The 18,511-nt window shown below is 48.0% G+C and overlaps 1 protein-coding gene across 1 annotated transcript in view; it reads right to left on the bottom strand.

Moving 5' to 3' along the window:
- LOC122945365 (dynein axonemal heavy chain 11-like) overlaps nucleotides 1–18,511 on the bottom strand; it is a 165,076-nt gene that overhangs the window by 69,080 nt on the left and 77,485 nt on the right. Inside the window, exon 13 of the mRNA XM_044304438.1 lies at nucleotides 11,118–11,245. Coding sequence (XP_044160373.1) covers nucleotides 11,118–11,245 — 128 coding nt within the window. The remainder of the gene's footprint in view (nucleotides 1–11,117; nucleotides 11,246–18,511) is intronic.

The following is an 18,511-nucleotide window of genomic DNA, read 5'->3' as shown; positions in this document are numbered from 1 at the left end:
GAGCAGAGATAAGGAGCCCCCAGATGACTGAAAAGACAATAAATCCAAAGGGTGCTTCTGGAGCATATCAGCTCTGTACAGAAAAAAGGAAGAAATATTTTTAATAAAGACCAATTAAAAAATTTGATTACACTTACCGGTAATCAATTTTCTAATTTTCTTTGAGCCTATGACAGCACGCCTGGAGAGATCGCCTCCTCCTCAGGACAGGAAACAGGAACCAGAACCACTTTAAAAAAGGGTCCACCACCTCTATCCCCAGTCCCTTTTCAACAACTAAGGAACATTGTCACGGATGATCCGCGAGAATATTGAACCGTCCTCCCAATATTATCAATATTACTCTCCTTGATCAGTAGGTCTATTAAACAGTAATTATTTCCCTAGGCCCCAGAACCTACAATTTGATTACTCAGAACGTCTTCTTCCGTGTACCCAGAGAACAAAATAGCCCTTTTGTTCAAGTCAGTCAATAGATGCCCAGCAGATAACACAATTACAGCTGGCTTCCTCAGGTTGACAAAAGAACTTCCCTTTCTGCAGAGATATCACAGCTAGGTGTGAAGACTGCACCTGGGGGGAGCCATTTGGTGTTGCTGCCATAAGGGGTCTGTAAGCTAGCTTGCTGCAGACAGGCCGGCACCAAGGTTTCCCAGATTGCAACATGAATCTGAGATATGATTTTTACCTTTTTAAGAGAGCCCATGCATCTTACGGACGTAAAAATTAGATCATCGTGTCACTCAGAATTCACTGGACGTTTACATAGGACAAACATAACTCTAAGATGTGCCCAGGTAAAGTTATGGTGTTACCCCATCATAGAACCAGTTATAATAGTAATATTTGGTATCCCTGAACTCCATATTTTGTGGGGAATGTGAATATGTGCTTGTTACTTGTGTACATGCCATATTTCAGAACTGACATTCACCTCAGGAATACAGCCTGCCCAGCAGGCGGACTCAATTCCCCGCCTTGATTCTGGGACCCTTTATAACAAAGACCTAGAATCTGCTAAAGGAGTTCTCCACTTTAACAACACCTGAAGAGGGCCTCAGCCAGAGAACCCGTGGGCTGTAGGCATATTACACTGGACAAAGGCTTCTTGGACTTTATCCCTGCAACGGACTATTTCACCAACGGACATCTTTTCTGTGGAAACGAAGTATTTTCTTTCTTTTCTCCCTTTTGTTTATTGGACTATACTTTCCTTGATTATTGTGTTATAATTACTGTGCATCGTGATAATTTGTATTGTATATAGATATATAATAAATGACCTCCAAGTCATTTCTCTAGCCATATGCCTGTTTTCAAACACTGCAAAAACTTACCCTAGCCTCTCCGAAGAGAAAGCTACTCGGTTCTGTTATCTAGATAGTGGGTTCCTTGCTCCCATAAATTGCAAGGTGGTGGCAGTTAAACTACCCTGTGTGTGGTTCCGGTCCGGTCGCTCACACGCTTACTGGCGGTCAATCGGCGGTCCAATCCCTGCGCTTTCAGCCTATCGACTGTACGGACTCAAGTTAGACTGTCGGTGTGCTAAAAAGTGGCCGGGAGGCCTGTTTGCGGATTGACCACTAGGGGCGCTGTGACGGTTTCGTGACGTATTGTGGCCGCGGCGGTCGCAGTTCGTCACAAACATAACATCTCAATAAATCTAATCATTTCTACATTCCTTTCTTTCTCTTTTCCTCTTTTTTTTATATCTATTACATCATAGACAAAACCTTCATTTGTTTGCTTTTTTTTCGCATTATTAATATTAGGGGAATGGAATTAACCTGGTCCTGTCATAGGCTCAAAGAAAACCGATTACCGGTAAGTGTAATCTAATTTTTCCCCTTCGCCTATGACAGCACCCCTGGAGATTAGGTAAGAATAATCTAGGGTGTGACACCAGCTTGGAGCACCTTACGGCCAAAAGCAAGCCCTCATTAGAAGGCAGCTGAAGTCTATAGTGTTTGAAAAATTTATGTGGAGAACTCCAGGTGGCAGCCCTACAAATCTGCTCTATAGAAGCGGAGGTCCTCTTTGCCCATGAAGTGGAGACTGATCTAGTAGAGTGAGCTCTGAACCCCGAGGGCAGAACAACCCATTTGGAAGAATATGCTAAGTAAATAGCTTGTCTAATCCACCTAGCAATCATCTGGGAAGAAGCAGCAGAGCCCTTCTTCGCACCTTGGAATAAAAGCAACAGATGGGAGGAAGACCTCCAAGGCTGAGTGACCTGTGGATATTAAATTATACACCTTCTTACATCTAAACAATTAAATTTTGATTCCCTCTTATTTTTTGGAGAAGCACAGAAAGAGGAAACTGGAAGGTTGACCCAGCAGGGCTGGTTTTAGACAAAATGTGGCCCTGGGCAAAATCAAAAGTGGGGCCCTAAATCTTGTAATAATGTGCTAAAAACACAGTCCGACACCTGACACACCCACCGATCAGCTGTTTGAGAAGACGGCGCGTGCTGTTCACTGCTGCTGTCCCATAGACATACAGCGGTGAGCAGGAAGAGAGAAGGGAGACGGCACGTGCACACCGTCTCCTCAAACAGCTGATCAGCATAGGGTGCCAGGTGCCCCTACAGTACCCTAGTAGTAATAATATAACCATAATGTCCCCCTGTAGTGCCCCCCACTAGTTCCAATATATAATGCTCCCCCCAGAGTGCCAGTATATATTAGAGTTGTAGCAGGTATCGAATTATCGATACCCAATCGATGCTTTTGTACCGGTATCGATTCGATACCAGGATTTGACATTTAAGATACTAGGGTGCGCTACTGCACAGACTAGTATCTGAGAACATGGCGCACACTGCTCTTAGCATGCGCCATGTTCTCCTCAGCAGCACAGTGGAGAAGGAGTCTCTCCCTACACCCACGCCCTCCCCGTGTGCTGCTGCTGCCACCAATAAGAAGCGAGAGGGGTGGAGGAGGAAAGGGGCTGTGGCAACTGCGCCACCAATGATGATAACTCAGTCTCACCCATTAATACAAATACAGGAGGCGGGTGCCGGTGGCAAAATCACATAGCCGGAACCTGGCCTCTATGATAGGGCGCTGCGATCCGCGGCAGTTAACCCCTCAGGTGCCGCACCTTTGGGGTTAACTGCCACGGATTGCAGTGCCCTGTCATAGAGGTCGGGTTCCAGCTATATGATTCTGCCACCGTCACCTGCCTCCTGTATTTTTATTAATGGGTAAGTTATCATTGGTGGCACAGTGCGCCCCCCCTTCCCCCAGTACTAAAAACATTGGTGGCGCAGTGATACCCCCAGTATTAAAGTCATTGGTGGCAGTGGCCACAGGGTCCCCTCCCCTCCTCCTTATTGGTGGTGCAGTGGGAGCTTCTGATTGGAGCCCCAGCTGTGTAATCCTGGGGCTCCGATCGGTTACCATGGCAGCCAGGATGCTACTGAAGCCCTGGCTGCCATGGTAATCTCCCTGCTGCACAAATCACAGGGCAGCAGGGAGAGTGTAAAGTACTATTCACCCTAATTTTTAGTCACCTTGTCGCCCCAAAAAATAGGATCGGACTGTTCGATTATGGGCCAGACGTTCCATAAAATGCGGAATGCATGCAGATTTTTGGGTGTTTTATTTTTTTCGCATGGTATTGAATGGTGTTGAGTATCTCAATACTTTTTTATGGTATCGAAATCTAATCAAAATTTTGGCATTGCAACATCCCTATGTCACGGCTGAGGATGGGAAAAATCCTCAGCCGTGCGATGCCAGAAGATGTAAACCACTGCTCGGCCAGGACGAGAGAATTAGGGAGCAGGTCACCTCCTAACGCATCCCTAATCCGTCCCTAACTCCTAGCTGCATGGGCCGACCTTGAAGGTAGGAGGGCCCATGCTCAGGAACCTCGGATCCCTACTCACCCTCCGACCGGTCCCTGAACTAGGAGTGAAGGGTAAGACGACCTGTTCCTTCTGGACACGGAGGAACAGGAGTCTCACTGGCCAAGCTGCAAGGAATGGGGGAACAAATACAACATACAGATATGACAGGCGAACTAAGGTAGTTCCAAATGAACCTGTCACAGCCACGCTGACTGGAACCCATGCATGGCTACTAATGTCCACAGAACACTAAGGGACACAGCACACATATCACACAGGTAACCAGGACATCCATAGTTGCAATAAAGAGAAAACAAAGGAAAACATCAACTGAACATCATGACATAAAACTTAAACTTATGACCACAAGGGTGGCCCCCACTGGCAGGTGAAATCACACAGGAGGCTACTCCAGATAGTCATGGCTGAAGTACCCCTCAGACTACAGATAAACACAGAGGCATTATAGGCCCAAGTAGCCACACCCAACAAACACACCCAGTGTTCACACACACAGAAGGGAATTAACCCTTCAAACACAAGGCAAGGGAAGACGGCCACTTAAAGGGGAATACATACATAAACCACACACTTCACCTGTTGCCGTGGGCAATGGCATGTGTGACAATCATGTCCTGGGGATCAGCCATAGGGCTGGGACACTGCCACCACACGCACTCAACACCACACGTTGCCACGGACAACCAAGTGAAGGAAAGTGTCACACAACATACCATAGGCCGTGGCACCCTAGTATATATATATATATATAATGTTCCCCAGTAATGCCAGTATATAATGCTCCTCCGTTTCTCCCCAGTAGTGTATATATAATGATCTCCTTCCCCCCTTTTCTGGTTCCCTCCAGCAGTGCGGACATTTAGCATAAACAAAAATAAATAAACACCTCACTCCCGTTTTCCCCGCCGCTGTCTGCGATGCAGACCACAGTTTTATCTGTGGCTTGTGTTACTGCGTCCTGATGCATGCCGTCCAAATTACATCACCACTCCTGCTTCGGGTCTTACTTGATGACATCATGCGAGACCCAGAGCAGGAGGTTGCGTTGATGTCATTGCGGCTTCTTGCGCTGTTCTAATGCCTCACAGGCTTGAGGCCTAGCAGCCTGAGGCTTGTTAAGTTGGATGTCCATGGGTGCGCCCCCCTTCATGGGTAGCGAAGTGGTGCCCTAGGCGGATGACTACGCTCGCCTATCCATTGTCCCAGCCCTAATGCAGAGCACATTACCGCAGGAGGTATAACAGGAGAGGACTACAACTCCCAGCATGTCTAAGCCATTATTATTTAATATCAGAGCACATTACAGGGGGACGTATAAGAGGATGGGACTACAACTCCCAGCATATCCAAGCCGTTATTATGTAATATCAGAGTACGTTATAAGAGGAGAGGACTACAACTCCCAGCATATCCAGGGTGTTGTAATGTACCATGATATTACATAATAATGGCCTGGACATGCTGAGAGTTGTAGTCCTCTGTATGTATGTATGTACTCTGATATTACATAACAGAAGGTATAAGAGGAGAGGACTACAGCTCCCAGCACTTCCCTGGCACTTACATTGAATCCTTCACTTCTTCCCATGCATAACTGGTCGTCTTCTTCATTACTTTACTGCATAGCTCCACCTCCTGTTCTGGTCACATGATGGTGAGGTCATCCCAGGTCCTTCATCCCCCTCTTCTCTGCTGAGCTCTGCTGTCAGATTACAGAGCAGCACTGTGGTAATGACTTGTGTTATGTATACAGGGAGGGGGCCTTACACTGCATTGGAAAGTGCAGCTTTTCAGCTGTCCGCCCATTTGCTTCCACGGACGTTCAGCTGAACAGCAGCACTGAAGCAGGGTGCCCCTTAGACCATGGGGGCCCTGGGGAATTGCCCAGTTTGCCCCCCCCCCCCCCAACGCCGGCCCTGCTGGGAAGAGACCTTTGGTAAAAAATAAGGATCAGGAGAAAGCACCTCCTGATCCTCCAAGATCACGAGTAAGGCTGATCAATGGAAAGTGCAGCGATCTCACTAACTCTCCTAGCGGACGTAATGGCTAAGAGAAACGCAAGTTTAAGGGAGAGCATCTTTGGGGGAATCGTACTGATAGGCTCCAAGGGATCTGAAGTGAGAGCTGAAAGCACTAAGTTTAAATCCTAGGGAGGAACCCTATTTTTACAGACTGGGGATAACTTAGATACTGCAGTCAGAAACCTCTTAACCCAAGGATGATCAGCTAACTTAAACTCAAACAAGGCACTTAATGCTGAAATCTGCACTTTTAAAGTGCTAGGTCTAAGCTTTTTTTCTCCATCCCTCTTGTAAAAAAAATCCAATACAACTGGAGTGTCTGGGATATCCAATGGTCTATTGGCAAATCTGTAAAAAGCCCTCCAAACTCAAATAGATATCTGAAGTGAACTTCTTATGACTCGCCAACAGAGTGGTGTTAACATTCTCAGAGAGCCCTCTTTTCCTCAAAATTTCCCTTTCAACAGCCAGGCAGTCAGGTGAAGATTTTTTACTTCTGGGTGAAAGATTGGGCCCTGAGTCAGAAGTCCCTGGAATTCGGAAAGAACTCAAGGGGTGGCTATCGACATCCTGCAGAGCCAAGAAAACCAAACCCTCCTTGGCAAAAAGGGAGCTATCACTATGACCATGGCGCTTTCTTCTCTGATCTTTCTGAGGACCTTTGGTAACAGCTTTAGAGGGGGAAAGGCATAGAGAAGGCCCTGCTCCCAGAATTGAGCAAATGCGTCCATTGGCTTTTTGGATGCTACTTCGGGGGAAAGGGAAAAAAAAAACCTTTACCTTTCTGTTCGACCTGGTGGCAAAAAGATCTATCTCCGGGACACCCCATAAGGCAGAAATCTGATTGAATACCCCCGGTCAAGGGGAGGACTGCTTCCCTATGCCACGGAACCCCTCTCTGTAGATTCTGCAGATCCATTCACCACCCCAAAGAACGCAGAGTCTGGGGTGATAGAGAGATCTCCGCATCCAGAGAGAGGACACATCTGTCCCAAACTTCCAGAAGCTGGAGGGGCCTTGAATTATACTGGGCCCACTCTACCCCTGGAATAGCGGCCGTCATGAGACCCAGCACAAACATGGCCTCCCTCAAAGAAACTGACTGACGAGAGAGAAGGATCTGAACCCTCAACCTGATCAGAAGAGCCTTATGAAGGGGTAACAGGCACCTCTAAGATCTGGAATCTAGGATCATCCATAAGAAGCTGTACTTCTGACTTGGACACAAACTGGACTTCTCCAGGTTTATATCTCATCCTCGTCTAAATAAAATCATCTAAATAGGGTATGATAACTATGTCCTTCTCCCTCACCTGGGCCATCATCTCTGCAATGATCTTTGTGAAAAGCCTCGGAGCCCGAAGGGCCTGAAACTGAACATGCAGGATCTCCTCTTCTAGCTGAACTGCTACTCTCAAATATCTCTGGTGGCTGGGATGGATAGGGACATGATAATACGCATCCCTCAGATCTACCGTGGCCATATAACAGTCTGGAAAGAGATTGTTCAACACCGACCTGATGGATTCCATCCAAAATTTCTCGTACACCAGATAACGGTTCAGACATTTAAAATTTATTATTATTTTTCGAAATGAACCATTCTGGTTTCTGTCATGAAAAAGGGACGAGTAAAAACCTCTTGTCACCTCCTGCCTTGGAACTTCCACCAACACCTTTTTCTCTAATAGGGAAAAAACTTGAGGGATCTGACCGATAATCTGTTATCACAAATCTTTCTATTGGCAACCTTTGAAACCTTAACCTTAAGCCCTCTTCTGTAACCAAATTTATACACGGGCTGTTGGAGATCCTCTGATGTGAAAAGAGAGACAAACAACCCCCCTGGAGGCCTGACGTCATTGGGGTTGCTTCTTTGAGGCATCTGACCCAGAAAAAAGAAACCCCCTTAGACTTCTTAGCTGCTCCCGCACAAGCACGCCATTGTTTTTCTTGTGAAATTCCCAATAAGTTTGATGTGTCACATTACCCTCTTCCTATTAAAAAAACAAAAGTTGGATTCAAAATGTCTGACTTCAAAATGGCCGCCATGGTCACCACCCATCTTGAAAAGTTTCCCCCTTCACATATACTAATGTGCCACAAACAGGAAGTTAATATCACCAACCATTCCCATTTTATTAAGGTGTATCCATATAAATGGCCCACTCTGTTTTAAACCTGGGATGGAAGGATCTCCTAGGGGGCTGGTGACTGCTGGAGGGAAAACCAGCAGAGGCCTTTTCCAGTAAATCGTCAAGTATCGGCCCAAATAAGTATTCAACTTGATTCACCTTGACACGGAATGACGCAAAGCTTAGCCTTAGTACTAGCATCCCCATTCCAACTTTTTAACCAAATAGTTCTACGAGCAGAGTTAGATAATGCGGAAGCTCTGGCAGATAAACTTAATGAGTCTGCGGAAGCATCGGCCAAGAAATCCAGAGCATTATATATAGAAGGGAAAGAGGATATTAACTGCTCCCTAGGGGTACCCCCTTTTATGTGAGCCTCCAGCTTCCCATCTACACTTTTAGGGATCTAGCAACAGAAGTGGCGGCAATAGCAGGATTAAAGGCCGCCGCCGAGGCTTCCCAACTCTTTTTAAAATAAATTTCTGCTCTTTTGTCCATCGGGTCTTTAAGAGAACCCATATCTTCAAAGGGAAGCGCAGCTTTTTTAGACATCTTAGCTACCGGGGCATCAAGTTTTGGGGCCCTATCCCAAGAGGCAGACACTTCTTCATCAAAAAGGATATTTACGTTTTACAGAGGAAGGACAAAAAAAAAAAAAAAGTTCCCATCAGTTTTTTTCAACTCTTTAGCAATGACTGCCTGAACATTTTTATGCACGTCAATTCCTTCTCTTGGGGCCCAGACCCTCAGAGTCCTGAACTGACTGCAGTCGCTTCTGGTCATTTAAGCCCATGGTAGCTCTTACTGCTTTGACTAGGGAGTTAATGTTCTCAGCATGAAAGAGTGGCTTCCCTGCGGATTCGTCATCAGAGGACTCATTAGATGATAGCCATTCTCCCTCTTCCTCCAATCCTGAAAGTACATCACTGTCACTGGAGGGAGGATTAGATGCGGCTGCAGAGGTACTAGAGCGTTTTTTAAGCAGACCGCTAACAGATTTTTTAACCTCCTCACAGATCATCTGCTTGATGCTGCCCATCAGAGACAGACCTTTCTCATCCATTAACTTGCTCACACATGCTTGACAAAGGAGTTTAGCCCAAGCAGAGGGTAGCTTCTTTTTACACACAGCACAACCCTTCTCTTTAGATCTGGAGACCTTTCTAGAACATTCATTAGATACCTAAATATAAAAGGTGACCACCATGAGTAACATGCAGCAGAAATATCAGGGTACAACCCCTCTTACCCCATGGTGGTACCGCCATATTATTGGTGGTTTCAGCACACTGAGTCTGCTCCATGCTCAAACAGCAGTATCAGCCAGAATGGAGGAAGTGCCAGCTTCTTCCACACCAACATGACAGTGAGCTGGCTGGGCTCTTCTATCCAGGCATGCATGCCGGATCCCCATTTCCGGTCTTTACAGCGTTAGCTTCCTCCTACTGCCGCAACCTGGAAGTGCTTCTCCCCGCGCGTGTGCAGGCAGCCGGACATGCAATCACGGCCGCAGATGTCTGCAGACGCCCCCGGAAGGCAGAAAGCCCTCCTGGACCGAAAGGGAGACGTAGTGGGGTAGGAGAGAGAGGGAGGCCCAGTTTCTTGCAGCGGCTCCTAGAGGAGGCTTAAGCCGCACGGGATAACCCTCCCAATACTGTAAACTAGTCGGGGCTCCCGCAGCTCCTCTTCAATTTTTAGCAGTTCCGATCCCACCTGTCCCTTAGGACAGGAAACAGAACTGGGGATAGAGGGGGTGGACCCTCTTTTAAAGCAGTTCTGGTTTCTGTTTCCCGTCCTAAGGAGGAGGCGGTCTCTCCAGGGGTGCTGTCATAGGCGAAGAGGAAAAAATATTTTTAGCTCAAAATGAGTATAATGCAATAAAAAAAAACATAGCCTTTATATCAATGGGTACGTGTGCTGTCTGTGGAAAAAGCGGACAGCACACATCACTGAAAAACTGAAGTGTGGATGAGGCCTAATGCTGTCTTGGATTAAGGAGCTTGAAAAGCGTTGCATACAGTCCTAGAATATCCCAGAATGTCATCCACAACTTTTCAGGGCAATTGGAGAACTTTTGATTCAGGGCGAATTTATTTGTACCTAAATAAAATCACCCGACTGATGCAGCCAAATCTGATCCAAATAGAATTTCAAGAAATTCGCCCATCACTAGGTATCGTGTGTACACTTATTGCTGCCTATAAATGCCTTGAGAGCCTACCTATCTATATTATACAGTTTATCTTATTCTTTCTTAACGTGCCAATCTGAAACAGGGCACTTCTGATAGGGGTAAGCTTCTTATTCACAATTATTTAAATCTCTGAAACTGTTATTTACAACTCAGGGCAGCAGCTCCGGCAAGATGGCTGCACTGGTAATATGAAAATAAAGAATTATTTAAAAAAAATAGAAAAACAGAGTATGTTTCTAGATGGACAGACAGATATACGCCCTATAAGGGTGCATTCACATGACTGTATGTATTTTGCAGTCCGCAAAACACAGAGCTGCAAAAAAATACGGATGGACATACGTGTGATCTCCGTGTTGCATCCATTTTTTGGGTGATCCATTGTAACAATGCCTATTTTTGTCTAATAACAGATATAAATAGGACATTTATCTTTTTTGCAGGGCTGAAGAACACAGATATGGATGTCCGTATTTTTTGCAGTCCAATTTAAATGAATGGAACCACATGCGGAAAATGCAGAGTGGATGCAGAGCAAAAATACGGTTGTGTGAATGGGGCTAATGCTGTTATAATATGTCTTATGAGAAGCATTTTTTTGCATTTGTTACAATGTATTCACAATGGTAATTGCAATTGTCTGTACTGCCTACATTTCTTAGTTTTGAAAGAAACACCAGAGCACAATCTGGGAGCCATCTTACCATCAAGAAAATCCTCCTTTCAATAAGAACAAAATAACCAGAGAATGACACTGAAGAAAACATATTTGGACATACACCCAATTTCAGTTCACAAAAGCATCTCATAGAGGCACTGATTATTTTTGTAAAAGTGCAGTTTCATAGCTCGGCAATGAAGCACTTCTATAACATACTGAATCGGCTTACTTGAAGTATAACCCAATGGCCTTCTTTTGATGCCTTTTCCATTGCTATTTCTGCTATAACTTCCTGCCCTTGACCCAGAGAGATATTGTGAAGTTTTCCTGCGTCAATGGTAAATCCAAGTCTGTCCCCTATACAGAGTAGGCAGTAATGTCCACCAAGATTGGGAAAGAGACGGGGGAAATGTGTTTATTAGAATTAATGATGATTAAAAAAAAATATCTGTAATATGCAAACATATAACTCAGCCAAGTCAGTACTTCATCTCTTTAGACCACAATGCAACGTAATACCAGTGAATAGCTATATTTATATGCATGTCTTTTTAGGTGAAAAGACTGTACATTTTTTTAAATTTACCTTCAGACACTCACACCTTGCTTTTAGTAATACAAATAATATATACAGTAGAGGAGGATGTGTTTCGGCCCATCCAAAACCTCTGTCAACTGCATTTAACCAAGGTTTTGCACAAGCTAAAACATGGCCTGCTCTGCTGTATGTACAAGGGGGTTTCGAAAGTTTGGGAACCTTGTTAATCGTCATGATTTTCCTGTATAAATCGTTGGTTGTTACGATAAAAAATGTCAGCTAAATATATCATATAGGAGACGTACACAGTGATATTTGAGAAGTGAAATTAAGTTTATTGGAATATACAGAAAGTGTGCTATAATTGTTTAAACAAAATTAGGCAGGTGCATAAATTTGGGCACTGTTGTCATTTTATTTAGTTCTAAAGGTTTTGGAATCATTATTGGAATTCAAATTGGCTTGGTAAGCTCAGTGACCCCTGACCTACATACACAGGTGAATCCAATTATGAGAGAGTATTTAAGGGGGTCAATTGTAAGTTTCCCTCCTCTTTTAATTTTCTCTGAAGAGTAGCAACATGGGGGTCTCAAAACAACTCTCAAATGACCCGAAGACAAAGATTGTTCACCATCATGGTTTAGGGGAAGGATACAGAACGCTGTCTCAGAGATTTCAGCTGTCTGTTTCCACAGTTAGGAACATATTGCGGAAATGGAAGACCACAGGCTCAGTTCAAGTTAAGGCTCGAAGTAGCAGACCGAGAGAAATAGACAGAAGCGACGAATGGTGAGAACAGTCAGAGTCAACCCACAGACCAGCACCAAAGACCTACAACATCATCTTGCTGCAGATGGAGTCACTGTGCATCGTTCAACCATTCAGCGCACTTTACACAAGGAGATGCTGTATACGAGAGCGATGCAGAGGAAGCCTTTTCTCCGCCCACAGCACAAAAAGTGCCGCTTGAGGTGGGCTGAAGCACATTTGGACAAGCCAGCTTCATTTTGGAATAAGGTGCTGTGGACTGATGAAACTAAAATTGAGTTATTTGGCCATAACAAGGAGCGTTATGCATGGAGGAAAAAGAACACAGCATTCCAAGAAAAACACCTGCTACCTACAGTAAAATATGGTGGTGGTTCCATCATGCTGTGGGGCTGTGTGGCCGGTGCAGGGACTGGGAATCTTGTCAAAGTTGAGGGACGCATGAATTCCACTCAGTATCAGCAGATTCTGGAGACCAATGTCCAGGAATCAGTGACAAAGCTGAAGCTGCGCCTGGGCTGGATCTTTCAACAAGACAACGACCCTAAACACTGCTCAAAATCCACTAAGGCATTTATGCAGAGGGAACAAGTACAACGTTCTGGAATGGCCATCTCAGTCCCCAGACCTGAATATAATTGAAAATCTGTGGTGTGACTTAAAGAGAGCTGTCCATGCTTGGAAGCCATCAAACCTGAATGAACTAAAGATGTTTTGTAAAGAGGAATGGTCCAAAATACCTTCAACCAGAATCCAGACTCTCATTGGAACCTACAGGAAACGTTTAGAGGCTGTAATTTCTGCAAAAGGAGGATCTACTAAATATTGATTTTATTTCTTTTTTGTGGTGCCCAAATTTATGCACCTGCCTAATTTTGTTTAAACAGTTATAGCACACTTTCTGTAAATCCAATAAACTTCATTTCACTTCTCAAATATCACTGTGTGTGTCTCCTATATGATATATTTAACTGACATTTTTTATCGTAACAACCAACGATTTATACAGGAAAATCATTATGATTAACAAGGTTGCCCAAACTTTCGCATCCCACTGTACTATATGCATGCTCAGGGCCGGCCTTTGGGGTGTGCGGGCTGTGCGGCCGCACAGGGCGCCATAGCAACAGGGGCGCCGGGCGGCCGACAGCTCGCAGTGTAATATGCGGCAGGGAGATGAGCGCTTCCATTGTGGAAACGCTCATCTCCAGTCATCTGTATCGCCGTCCTCAGGACAGCGATACAGATGCCTGCCTATGCTGCGGTAGGGGAGGGAGAGGCGTGTCCCTTTCCCTTCCTCTGATCAGAGGCCGGCACAGGCGCTGGACGTGATGTACGGAGCGGGGAGCGGGGGCCGGGGGAGGGACTGGGAGGAGGAGCGGGGGGCCGGCAATAGCGGTGGGGCGGTGCGGTCACTGTACTATAGCCCCGCCCCACCGCTCCCTCCGGTATACTAATATAAAATGTATTATTGAATTAAAAGTTATCTGTGGATGGCACAGTTAAGGGGTGGGGGTCTGTGGATGGCACTGTTATGGGCTGGGGGGGCACTGCCAGCCACAGATCCCCCTGTAACAGTACCAGCCACAGATCCCCCCATAAGTGTCCGTCATCCACAGATCCCCCCATAAGTGTCCGTCATCCACAGATCCCCCCCATAAGTGTCCGTCATCCACAGATCCCCCCATAAGTGTCCGTCATCCACAGATCCCCCCATAAGTGTCCGTCATCCACAGATCCCCCCCATAACTGTCATGGTCTTACCTTCTCACTGTTCTCCTTCGTTTGACATGTGCTGGCGGCCATCTTGGTTTCTGGGTTTCTTGTAGCCTCCCACCCTGCGGCTTCTCCTTCCCACTGGGAGGAGCTGGATGCCTAGCTCACATATATAGGAGGTCTGTGGCTTCAGTTCCTTGCTTGGTCCTCCTGTGTTCACATGCTTCTAAGACTGCTGCTGCTTCTGGTTCCTGATCCTGGCCTCGTCTGACTACCCCGTTGGTTCCTGATCCTGGCTTCGTCTGACTACCCCGTTGGTTCCTGATCCTGGCTTCGTCTGACTACCCCGTTGGTTCCTGATCCTGGCTTCGTCTGACTACCCTGCTGGTTCCTGATCCAGGCTTCGTCTGACTACCCTTCTGGTTCCTGACCTCTGTCTACGCAAGACCCTGCTTCGGTTTAGCCATCCGTTTGGACTTTTGCTTACAGCTTGCTTTTCAATGTCTTCTTATTTCCACTTATCTCTTGTTGTACGTCTGGTTCATGGTTCCATGACATTAGGACCAAGCCATGAATTTTGACGGTACAGGGCCATCCTCGCTACCTACGCTGGTTGCCAGACTTGATCAGCAGGATCACCTGTTGGGTCGGTTCGCTGTGGCGTTGAAAACCCTGCTTGAACGCACGGCTCACTTCGCTTCCGTTGCCGATGGGTCGGTTGTCGCTCCTGGGCCCGCTCCTACTGCCGCTCCGGTTGTTGCGCCAGAGTCTACCCCGACACCTGTTGCTGCGCCTGCGGTGTCTCGGGGTATGACCGGTTCTGCCCCCCTTCCACAGCGCTTTGGGGGAGAGCCAACTCAGTGCCGAGGTTTCCTTAACCAGGTGGGCATTTATTTCGAGTTGCTGCCACATGCCTTTCCTACTGAGAGATCAAAGGTGGGCTTCTTGATCTCGCTGCTCTCGGACAAGGCCTTGGCCTGGGCCAGCCCTTTATGGGAGAACAACAATCTGGTGGTTGCCGAGTTTTCCGGTTTTGTTGCTTCTCTTCGGAAGGTATTCGATGTGCCGGCTCGTGCTGCCTCTGCTGCGAAGCTACTTATGTCCATCAGACAGGGTTCACGATCCGTAGCTGAATACGCCATTGAGTTTCGTACCCTGGCAGCAGAGGTGGGCTGGAATAATGAGGCTCTGGTCGCTGCTTTCTCTCATGGTCTCTCGGATGCCTTGAAGGATGAGGTTGCAGCTAAGGACCTACCAGTGGAGCTCGAGTCTCTTATTTCTTTCCTGATTTTGATTGACACCAGACTCAGGGAGAGACCTTCCTTTAAGGAGAGCCTGCGGAGGCCTTCTAACAGATTGGCGCCTACGTTTGCTGTCCCACCCGTGCCTCCCTCTCCTCCCACGCCTCCTGGGGATGACTTGTCTGGGGGTGAACCCATGCAGCTGGGGTTTGCTCGCCTGTCCGAGGGGGAGAGGGTACTCCGGAGACGCGAGGGCCGATGCATGTACTGTGGTCTCGGTGGGCATTTTCGGTTGGCATGTCCGAACCGTCCGGGAAACGCTCACACCTGAGATCCTGTCGGGGGCAGATCTTGGGTGGAGTCTCCTCGTCCCCGGTTTCCCATGTTGACAAACCACTGATCACTGTTGTCCTCTCCTGGGTCGGGGGCTCGGTGACGACCCAGGCGTTGGTGGACTCTGGTGCTGGTGGTTTGTTCATTGATAGAGTGTTCGCTGCCGCCAATTCCATTCCTCTGCAGCCTCGAGGTTCCCCACTGGCTCTTGAGGCGATAGACGGCAGACCCCTTCTGCTGCCACACGTGACTCATGAGACCCTTCCAGTGGGGATAGCCATTGGTGCCGTTCACAGAGAGTCGGTCTGCCTCCAGGTGATTTCGTCTCCACACTACTCGGTGGTCTTGGGGTACCCCTGGCTCCAGAAGCATAATCCGACTTTCGATTGGAGATCGGCCTAGATCCTCTCGTGGTCACCGCAGTGTGGGGCTAGTTGCATCCATGGGCCTGTCAAGTTGCTGTGTACTTCCTCGGACTCTCTGTTGCCTCCTGAATACGAAGAGTACCGGGATGTATTCGATAAGGTGCGCGCGGTTGCCCTACCTCCGCACCGCCCATACGATTGTGCCATAGAGTTACAATCTGGTGCCGTTCCTCCTCGTGGCAAAGTCTATCCACTGTCGGTAGCGGAGAATGAGGCCATGGAGGAGTACGTGAGGGAGGCGCTTTCACGCGGACACATTCGCAAATCCTCGTCCCCGGCAGGGGCTGGATTTTTCTTTGTGAAAAAGAAGGGCGGTGAGTTGAGGCCTTGTATCGATTACAGGGGTCTCAATCGCATCACGATCAAGAACGCTTACCCGATACCCTTGATTTCCGAGCTGTTCGATCGCCTCAAAGGGGCCACGGTCTTTACCAAACTCGACCTGAGGGCGGCATATAACCTGGTAAGGATCAAGGCGGGCGATGAGTGGAAGACCGCGTTTAACACCAGGACCGGTCATTATGAATCCTTGGTTATGCGCTTTGGGTTGTGCAATGCGCCCGCAGTCTTCCAGGAATTCATCAACGATGTTTTCCGTGACCTGTTGCAGCAGTGTGTGGTGGTCTATTTGGATGACATCTTGGTATATTCTGAATCCATGGAGGCCCACATTATGGATGTCAGATGAGTGTTGCAACGGTTACGAGAGAACAGGCTGTTCGGTAAGCTTGAGAAATGCGAATTTCACCGATCCCAGGTAACCTTCTTAGGTTACATCATTTCCGCTGAGGGGTTCTCCATGGATCCTGAGAAGGTTTCGGCTGTCTTACAGTGGCCCCAGCCCAGTGGTCTCCGTGCCCTGCAGCGCTTTTTGGGCTTCGCCAATTATTATCGGAAGTTCATCAGGGACTTTTCTATGCTAGCCAAACCTCTCACGGATCTGACCAGGAAGGGCAGTAATTTCCAGGTCTGGCCGCCCGAGGCCATCCGAGCTTTTGAGGCTCTAAAGTCCGCCTTTGTGTCGGCTCCGATTCTGTCGCATCCCAACCCTGGGTTGCCCTTTGTCCTCGAGGTGGACGCGTCTGAGACGGGAGTAGGCGCCCTTCTGTCTCAGCGTAGAACACCCGAGGGTCCTCTGCTTCCTTGTGGGTTTTACTCCCGGAAACTGTCTTCCGCGGAGTGCAACTATCAGATTGGTGACAGGGAGTTATTGGCCATCGTGCAGGCCCTTAAAGAATGGAGGCACTTGCTCGAGGGTTCGGTGGTTCCGGTTCTCATCCTGACGGACCACAAGAATCTGACCTACCTTTCTGAGGCCAAGAGATTGACACCACGTCAGGCCAGATGGGCTCTGTTCTTGTCACGTTTTAATTACGTGGTCTCCTACCTACCCGGTTCCAAGAACATCAGAGCGGATGCCTTATCACGGCAGTACTCCGAGCTGTCCGGGGAGGAGTCGATTCCGACTTCGGTCATACCTCCGAATCAGATCCTGGCCGCCATTCGCACCAGCCTGACCTCTCCCCTGGGTGAGCAGATTTTGGCGGCTCAATCTGGTGCTCCTTCTGGGAGACCCAACGGCAGGTGTTTTGTGCCTGAGGAGTTGCGCACTCGGTTGTTGCGAACCTACCATAACTCCAAGGCCGCGGGGCATCCTGGAAAGAATCAGCTGTCCTGGGCTGTTTCACGTCTGTTCTGGTGGCCTTCTCTACGTTCCGACATCGCCGCATATGTAGCGGCATGCTCCGTTTGTGCCCAGAGTAAGTCCCCTCGGCACCTTCCGTTGGGCCTTTTGCAACCCATAGCCACCGGGGAGCGCCCATGGTCACACCTGGGGATGGATTTCATTGTGGACCTCCCTGCATCCCGAGGCCATACGGTCATTCTCATGATTGTGGATCAGTTTTCCAAAATGTGCCACTGTGTTCCTCTCAAGAAGTTACCCTCTGCACAAGAGTTGGCCACGATTTTCGCCAGGGAGGTCTTCCGGTTGCACGGTTTGCCCAAGGAGATTGTGTCGGATCGGGGGAGTCAGTTTGTGTCCAGGTTCTGGCGCGCCTTTTGCTCCCAGTTGGGGATTCATCTCTCTTTCTCCTCGGCCTACCACCCTCAGTCCAATGGGGCCGCAGAACGATCCAATCAGGCCTTGGAGCAATTCCTTCGTTGCTATGTCTCCGATCACCAAGACAATTGGGTTGACCTCCTGCCTTGGGCTGAGTTTGCCAGGAACACGGCAGTGAACTCTTCCTCTGGGACGTCTCCCTTCATGGCCAATTATGGGTTCCAACCTGCCGTGTTACCGGAGGTATTCTCTCCCCAGGATATTACGGCTGTGGAGAATCACCTTTCCGTCCTACGTGCTTCTTGGGTACAGATCCAGAGGTCCCTTGAGGTCTCTGCACAGCGCCAGAGACTCCAGGCTGATCGCAGACGAGCGCCCGCTCCTTCCTACCAGGTCGGAGACCGTGTATGGTTGTCCACCCGCAACCTCAACCTTCGAGTGCCCACTCCCAAGCTGGCGCCTCGCTTTGTTGGTCCCTTCCGAGTGCTTCGCAGGGTAAACCCGGTAGCCTATGCCCTTGCGCTTCCTCCTGGCATGCGG

The sequence above is a fragment of the Bufo gargarizans genome, chromosome 8 (genome assembly GCF_014858855.1).
Source record: "Bufo gargarizans isolate SCDJY-AF-19 chromosome 8, ASM1485885v1, whole genome shotgun sequence".
Taxonomy (NCBI): Eukaryota; Metazoa; Chordata; class Amphibia; order Anura; family Bufonidae; genus Bufo; species Bufo gargarizans.
Note: the sequence above shows the minus strand (reverse complement) of the source record. Positions and strands in the feature narration are given on the sequence as shown.